Source organism: Calidris pugnax, unplaced genomic scaffold, assembly GCF_001431845.1.
Source record: "Calidris pugnax isolate Ruff unplaced genomic scaffold, ASM143184v1 scaffold234, whole genome shotgun sequence".
Taxonomy (NCBI): Eukaryota; Metazoa; Chordata; class Aves; order Charadriiformes; family Scolopacidae; genus Calidris; species Calidris pugnax.
The window spans coordinates 360,609-369,002 of NW_015090987.1; the positions used below are offsets into that span (position 1 = coordinate 360,609).

General features: G+C 56.3%; 2 protein-coding genes across 2 annotated transcripts in view; one reads left to right on the top strand and one right to left on the bottom strand.

The window, feature by feature from the left end:
• RRM1 (ribonucleotide reductase M1) overlaps window positions 1–966 on the bottom strand; it is a 34,751-nt gene extending 33,785 nt beyond the window's left edge. The window contains exon 1 of the mRNA XM_014954030.1: window positions 745–966. Coding sequence (XP_014809516.1) covers window positions 745–763 — 19 coding nt within the window. The 5' untranslated portion in view covers window positions 764–966. The remainder of the gene's footprint in view (window positions 1–744) is intronic.
• Window positions 967–5,594: 4,628 nt separating this feature from the next.
• The window catches only part of LOC106894963 (sodium-dependent proline transporter-like), a 17,843-nt gene continuing 15,043 nt past the window's right edge, over window positions 5,595–8,394 (top strand). Inside the window, exon 1 of the mRNA XM_014954018.1 lies at window positions 5,595–5,599. Coding sequence (XP_014809504.1) covers window positions 5,595–5,599 — 5 coding nt within the window. The remainder of the gene's footprint in view (window positions 5,600–8,394) is intronic.

Consider the following 8,394-nt stretch of genomic DNA (forward strand, 5'->3'; position numbering starts at 1 on the left):
GGGTGCTACCCCCTCACACTCAGTGTCATGCAAAGGGGACCCCACCCTTCCACACTCAGTGCCATGAGGGATCCCCAAAAAACAGAAGAGAGGGATTTTCGTCTGCTCACTTTAGTGCCGTGTGAGACCCCCCCCAAAGCCAAGGGGGTCCCATCCCCTCACACCAGGTGCCATGAGAGGGACTCCCCAAATGAGAAGGGGTCCCATCCCCTTACATGTGAGACCCCCCCCAAAGCCAAGGAGGTCCCATCCCCTCACACCTGGTGCCATGAGAGGGACCCCCCAAATGAGAAGGGGTCCCATCCCCTTACATTTGGTGCCATGAGAGGGGGTCCCATCCCCTTACACCCGGTGCCATTAGAAGGACCCCCCAAATGAGAGGGGGTCCCATCCCCTTACACCTGGTGCCATGAGAGGGACCCCCCAAAGCAGAGGGGGTCCCATTCCCTCACAACAGGTGCCATGAGAGACCCCCCCCAAAGGAGAGGGGGTACCATCTCCTCACATTCAATATTATGAGACCCCCCCACCAAAGCCGAGGGGGTCCCATCCCCTCACACCAAGTGCCATGAGAGACCCCCCCAAAGGAGAGGGGGTCCGATCCCCTCACACCAAGCGCCATGAGACCAACCCGAAGCTGAGAGGGTCCCGTCCCCTCAAATCCAGTACCGCCACAGAGACCGCGCAAAGCAGAGGGGGTGACCCCATCCCCTCCTCTCGGTACCGAGGGGAGACCCCTCTCACCCCGCTTAACGACGTGCATGGCGGCGGTCGGCCTCCTTTAGCGCGGGTCTCCCAAAGGCTCCTCAGCGCCGAGCGCGGTCCCACAGCTTCCCGCTCCCGCCAACGGCGCTGACCCCGCTGCGCCGCCGTAGTTCTCCCCTCCGGCCGAGGCTGCGGCCGACATCTTGCCTCCGGGCACCGCCACCTTCTTTGGCCCCTTTCCCCCACCGACACGACTTCCGCGCCGCTTTCCACCGTTAGCGGAGACTCGTCCCTTCCTCCGTCCCCGCCTCTCTCCCCCGTCTCCGCCTCTCTCCCCCGTCTCCTCCCGGGGAACAAGCCCACCGGGGAAGGCCGCGGGGTTTGCCCTCTTCCAAGATGGCGGCCGGTCGCCCGCCCTCTCCCTGCGGGGAGGCGGCGGGACGGGAAAGGGCGGTTCGGGCCGGCGCCAGGGCGCGACGTACGGAGCCCGCGAAGGGACAAACCGGCCTCGTCCCGCCAAAAGCGGTGTAACCATCAACAGTGGCGATTTTAATTGCACAAAAGCAAGGCCCAGGCATAATATTTAATGCCATCCGACAACGAGAGGGGGTCCCACAGCGCCCTTTTTGCCCTGGCCCCACACGGAGTGCCACTGCCGTAGGGCATGGTGGCCTGTGCAGCAGCATGGCGCCCAGCCCAGGCCCTGCTGTGAGGGGATGGGGCAGGGGATGGGAGGGGACACGGGGGGACACACAGACCCTGAGGGGCGCTGAAGGCCTGGGGACACTGAGCCACCATCCTCGGTGGTGAGCCCCAGCTGAAAGTGACATGAAGGGCACACATCCCACTTCTGGGGATTTCAAAAAGGTCCACAGAATCACAAAATGGCTTCGGTGGGAAGGGGCCTTAAAGACCATCCAGTCTGATGTCCCACCATCCTGCTGGGACACCTCCCACCAGCCCAGGTTGCTCCAAGCCCCTTCCAACCTGGCCTTGAACCCCTCCAGGGATGGGGCAGCCACAGCTTCTCGAGGAAACCTGAGCCAGGCTCTCCTCACCCTCATAATGAGAAATTCCTCCTTAATATCTCATCTCAATTTCCCCTCTTTCAACTTAAAACCATTGCCCCTCCTTCTAGGGCTCCCCCCCGTGATCAAGAGTCCCTCCCCAGTTTTCCTGGAGCCCCCCCCCCTTTAGGGACTGGAAGGGGCTCCAAGGTCTCCCTGGAGCCTTCTCTTCTCCAGGCTGAACCCCCCCAACTCTCTCAGCCCCCCATCCCAGCAGAGGGGCTCCAGCCCCCCCAGCATCTCCGGGGGCTCCTCTGGCCCTGCTCCAACAGCTCCATGTCCTTCTGATTTTTAGGCAGGACTCTAGGTGGGAGTCTCATGACCACCCTTACAACATCAGAACTGAAAATGTCAATGAGGGGGCACCATCCCTCTGTAAGGGGGGAGCCCCCTTCCTGCCCTTGTGGGCAACCACGATCTCCTCCTGCAGCCCTTGCTCCTCACAACAACAAGGGAAAGAGCTGGGAGGCCAGGTCAGGCTCGTGGGCTGCGGCACCCAAGGCTCCACTGAGGTTCATCTGCACCACACAACCCAAAACATCAGTATTTCCTCTGCAAACCTGCTCCGAATGTCTTGGAAACCAGCAGCCGACCAGCAGCTTGTGACTCTGACATGGTGTGATAATATCTGGCCTTTATCCTTTACAGCAATCTTCCTTTTCTGCACAGGGCCCGTGAAGTGCCTCTTTCCTTCCCCCACAACCACCCTGAGAAGCCCACCCGCCTGCAGGAGATGACGCTGAGAAGATCAGCCCTGTGCCACCACCTGAACACCCATAGGAAACGGGAAACTGAGGCGAATACAGCACTGCAACGGAAATGTCAGGTTTTTGCACCCTGAGAGCGTAACCATCCAGCCTGCGAGTTACCCTTCTTCTGAGTCTAGTCCTCGTGAGTCTCAGAAAGAGATCCCAGGAGCTCTGGTGGCATGAAGCGCCTGGAAGTTCAGTTATTTATTTCATCTGGACCACTGTGTCACTTCCCCCATGAGGTTGTTGATTCATAGAGTGATAGAATTGTTGGAATTGATGTTGGAAGGGACCTTTCAGACCATGGAGTCCAACCATCAACCCAACACTGACAAACCCACCACTGACCCATGTCCCTCAACATTGCATCTGCCTGGCCTTGAAATCCCTCCAGGGATGGTGACTCCACCACTGCCCTGGTGGAGTCACCTCTTCCAAGGCTTGACAACCCTTTAGGTGAAGACATTTTTCCCAATCTCCATCCTAAACCTCCCCTGGTGCAACTTGAGGCCGTTTCCTCTTGTCCCATGGCCTGTTCCTTGGGAGCAGAGACCGACCCCCCCTGGCTCCAGCCTCCTTTCAGGGAGTTGGAGAGAACGAGAAGGTCTCTCTCCCCTCAGCCTCCTTTTCTCCAGGCTGGAACAGGAGCTCTGCACAGAGGCTGGCTGCCCAAAGAATTCCCATCTCAAAGATGTGACACAGGGAATTTTTAGAACTGATTGGAAAACGGGAATAAATTATGGTGGTTCCTCTTATTTCATTGGAATAAGGCCTACAGAAGGAAAAGGCACGGCATTTTGATCCATTTGAAGCCTGCGCTGTGCTCACGTGTCTCTGCCCTCCAGTTCTTCTACTTTCTGTTTTATTCACTCTTTTTTTTAAAAAAAAAACAGTTGTAGGTGGAGCAGTTGCTTCATTTTAAGAGGATGTGACTGTGTGTCGTGGGTTGAGCTGCTGCAGAGGAAAACCAGCCTCCTCCCCTCCAGCAGGGCTGTGGCGAGATCAGGATGACCAAGATAAACCCAATTCTCTAAGAGAGGTGAGTTTTGGAAGGAAACGCAGCAACGAAAAACAGACTTCCTGCGGCTGCATGTTGCTTTGCCTCCACCCAGCCCTGAGTGGAGCAGGGCGTCTGTGCTCACAGGTTCCTGCTGTGACTCCTTTGCTGATTTGCACCGTGACACTTCCCCTGTCTGAAGACTGCACTTCATTCAGACTGTCAGAGCCACTGGCAAGTGTGGGGAGGCACCTCAAAAGGTCATTTTGAGCCTTTCCGCTTCATTCAGACTGTCAGAGCCACGGGCAAGTGGGGGGTGGCACCTCAAAAGGTCATTTTGAGCCTTTCTCAGCCAGGAACCAGGCACTAGGCTGGGACAGCGCTCAAAACCCAACCCAGGTTGCTTCAGTAGCTTATATTCAAGCCGTATGAAACCACAAAACAGAATCACAGAATGATCTGGGGTTGAAGGGGATCTCTGGAGACACCCCCAGTCCAACCCCCTGCCAGAGCAGGGTCACCCAGAGCAGGTTGCACAGGAATGTGTCCAGGTAGGGCTTGACTACCTCCAGAGAAGGAGACTCCACCACCTCTCTGGGCAGCATCTTCCAGGACTCTGCCACCCTCAAAGAGAGGAAGTTCCTCCTCGTGTTGAGATGGAACTTTCTATGTTCCAGTTTGTGCCCATTACCTCTTGTCCTGCTGATCTTGCCATGAATCCAGGGGACAGACATACCAAGGAAAGAGTGGCTCCCACCTCTTGCCCACAGACTCCTGTCCTGCCATGGATCCAGGGGACAGACATACCAAGGAAAGTGTGGCTCCCACCTCTTGCCCACAGACTCCTGTTTCACTTAGTGTGAAGGGAGCTGGGAGCCTGCTGGTGTGAGTCCACCATCCTGACTTGCTCTGCAGGGGACCCAGGACGCTGGACCAGCAGAGATTTGCATCTTCTCTCACTCCACCTCTCACATGCTATGTGATGTCCTGATGCCAACTGTTTCACTTAGTGTGAAGGGAGCTGGGAGCCTGCTGGTGTGAGTCCACCATCCTGACTTGCTCTGCAGGGGACCCAGGACGCTGGACCAGCAGAGATTTGCATCTTCTCTCACTCCACCTCTCACATGCTATGTGATGTCCTGATGCCAACCTTTCTTCTGGTCCAAAGGAGGTCCAACCTCACGTTCAGCAGGGAACAGAGTTCAGACGTCTCTCCCAAAGCAGCCATCGATGATACTGATGATTATGTATCTGATGGCGTAGCTGCTAAAACTGGGCAAGTCTTGAGTTCTCGTCTTCCCTTTGGAGGAGGGGAGTCACACTTGTGCTCCCCACCACCCAAGAAGCATTGTCCCTGGCGAGAGAGACAGAGGATCCCTCCGATTCTCCAGATGAAGGTCTCCTGGTTTTCCCAGTCCTGGTGGCTTCTGCTGTGTGCTTGTATGTCACCTACTGGCCTGGGTCCTGAAAAGACTCATCCTGAAGATCTTGACAGTGGTGCCATGCCAGGCTGCCCAGCTGGTACAAGCACAGAGCTGTTGGGCTTGAGGAACATTTCTGTCCAGAGCAGGGGAAACCATGACAGTGAGGAGAAGGCCTTGAGTCATGGACTGAGGTCTCTGAATCCTGTCAGGGACATAGACCTGGGCTGCTTGGTGACTCTGGCTCTGAGGGCCCCTTAGACTACAGCCGAAGTTGTGAGTTATCTTAGGTATCTTGGGGGTTTCTTACAGGATCCGGTCCTTGAGGAGAAAATATGGATGGAAGAGTCCAATCCTCCATCTCCTGGTTTGTTTCACACATCACAACATGCTGTGTTAACTCTCCAGCTCTGACTGCTGGTCGCTCAGTTGCCCTGGGGCAACCGTTTGCAAAGTTGTACCAAAACAAGACCACCAAAATTACCCAGGTTAGAAATACCTCTTCCATTTCCTTCTTTTGGGTGGAATTACAGTTACTTCCCTGACCCAGAAACACCTGTAGAAAGGACAGGTTGAAGAGGCTGCTTCATTCTGATTGTCCCTCTTGCAAGGTCTAGGACTTTGCATGGCCCCAGGAGCACAGCAGCTCTGGTAGATGGCGTGAGAGGAAGGAGACCACAGTCACCGAGCAGAATGACTTTCTCTTCCTTTGGTTTCCTCCCGTGATGAGCTTCCTTTTCGCTCCTGACGTAGACTCGATCGCAGTCTCACCACAGTCTTTCAGAGGGGGCCACCAGCTTGGTAGATCACTGGACAATTCACGACCTGTTCCCATCCTGCAAAAGTGTTCTCAGCTGAAAAGAGTTGATTCTGCTGGATCTGTATTTGAAAACTATCCCTTTCTCTGCTGTCCCTGCTGTGGTGGTGGTGATATTGTTCTGGTTCAAGCGGTATTTCCTTCTTCTGAGGAACCTGCTCTGTTGAAAGGTAGAAGCAGCTGGCTCCAGGTGTGATGGTAATAGCCAAAGAAAGGCAGAGCCAGTGCATCAGCCATGAGAAAAATACACCTAATCATAGAATCATGGAAGGGTTTGGGTGAGAAGGGACCTTAAAGCCCCCCCAGTGCCCCCCCCTGCCCTGGGCAGGGACACCTCCCACCACACCAGGTTGCTCTAAGCCCCCTCCAACCTGGCCTTGAACCCCTCCAGGGATGGGGCAGCCACAGCTTCTTGGGGCAACCTGGGCCAGGCTCTCAACACCCTCATAATTAGAAATTCCTCCCTAATATCTCATCTCAATTTTCCCTCTTTAAACTTAAAATCATTGCCCCTCCTTCTAGGGCTCCCCCCCGTGATCAAGAGTCCCTCCCCAGCTTTCCTGGAGCCCGCCCCAACCTTGAGGCACTGGAAGGAGCTCCAAGGTCTCCCTGGAGCCTTCTCTTCTCCAGGTTGAACCCCCCCAACTCTCTCAGTATCCCCTCCCAGCAGAGGGGCTCCATCCCTTCCAGCATCTCCATGGCCTCCTGTGGCCCCATCCAACAGCTCCATGTCCTTCTGCTGTTGGTGGCCCCAGAGCTGGAGGCAGCACTGGGTGGGGGGTGTCTCCCCAGAGGGGAGCAGAGGGGCAGAATCCCCCCCCCGGCCCTGCTGGCCATGCTGCTGGGGATGCAGCCCAGGGTCGGGGGGGGGCTTTCTGGGCTGCCAGCCCATGTTGCCAGCTCATGTTGAGCTTCTCACCCACCAACACCCCCAAGTCCTTCTCAGGGCTGCTCTCCAGCCAATCCTGGGAAACAGCCAGGAGCTGGTGCAGCAGAGGATGGGGGATCCAACCCAGCGTCCCCTGGAAGACGCAGAGAAAAATGGGGAACAGCCAGGAGCTGGAGTGCAGCAGAGGGTGGGGGATCTAACCCAGCGTCCCCTGGAAGACGCAGAGAAAAGGAGGCGGAAACGCTGACAAGAGCAGAAGATGACTCAGTGGCTGGAACGGGGGGAGCTGAGGGAGAAACACTGACTCTTTCATCAGTAGATCATGGTTTTAGGTTGAGCTCTTTCAGCAGCTGCTACTGCTGCTGGGGCTGAGCGAAGGCGGCAGAGGTCTGTCTCCCAGAAAACCCAAACCGCTATTTCTGCTCCTTATTTCACTGCCTGGTTTTCCCAGCAAACGGGCCAGGAGAGCAAAGCCACTAAGTGGGAAAACGGGGTGACAGTAACGGGTGTTTTGGGGCATGTGGCCATCAAAGATAAGATAACCTGGAAAGGGAGATGGAGCCTGGCATGAATCCTGGTCCCAACAAAAGCTTTGTGGAGAGAGGGACCACCCTGCACCAAGCTCTGGGTGAGCAATGGGTGCTCTCACCCCACTGAGGACAGCCCTGGCCCCACAGCTGAGCCAGCAGTGATGTCTCTGGTCCCTTCTGGCTGCAAAAATGAGCGAGATGGGCTCTGGGAGGCGGTTCATGGGGATCCTGTCGCTGCAGGTTGAATAATAGAAGATGGAGATTGGAAGGGGCCTTTCAAGACCATGGAGTCCAACAATCAACCCACCACTGACAAACCCACCACTGACCCATGTCCCTCAGCACCACCTCTGCCCGGCTCCAAAATCCCTCCAGGGATGGCGACTCCACCACTGCCCTGGGCAGCCTCTGCCAAGGCTTCACAGCCCTTTCCAGGAAGAAATTCTTCCCAAGCTCCATCCTAAACCTCCCCTGGCACAACTGAGGCCATTTCCTCTTGTGCCATGGTCTGTTCCTTGGGAGAAGAGACCGACCCCCCCCTGGCTACACCCTCCTTTCAGGGAGTTGGAGAGAGCAAGACAGTTTCCCCTCAGCCCCCTTTTCTCCAGGCTGAACACCCCCAGCTCCTGTCAGAAGTTCTCCAGACCTTTCTCCTTGTGTCCCAGACCCCTCACCAGCTCCATTGCCCTTCTCTGGACACGCTCCAGCCCCTCAAGGTCTTTCCTGTCGGGAGGGACCCAAAACTACTCAGCCTCTGTTGACCAACACCCCCAGGTCCTTTTCTGGCCCCACAGCTGAGCCAGCAGTGATGTCTCTGGTCCCTTCTGGCTGCAAAAATGAGCGAGATGGGCTCTGGGAGGCGGTTCATGGGGATCCTGTCGCTGCAGGTTGAATAATAGAAGATGGAGATTGGAAGGGGCCTTTCAAGACCATGGAGTCCAACAATCAACCCACCACTGACAAACCCACCACTGACCCATGTCCCTCAGCACCACCTCTGCCCGGCTCCAAAATCCCTCCAGGGATGGCGACTCCACCACTGCCCTGGGCAGCCTCTGCCAAGGCTTCACAGCCCTTTCCAGGAAGAAATTCTTCCCAATCTCCATCCTAAACCTCCCCTGGCACAACTGAGGCCATTTCCTCTTGTGCCATGGTCTGTTCCTTGGGAGAAGAGACCGACCCCCCCCTGGCTACACCCTCCTTTCAGGGAGTTGGAGAG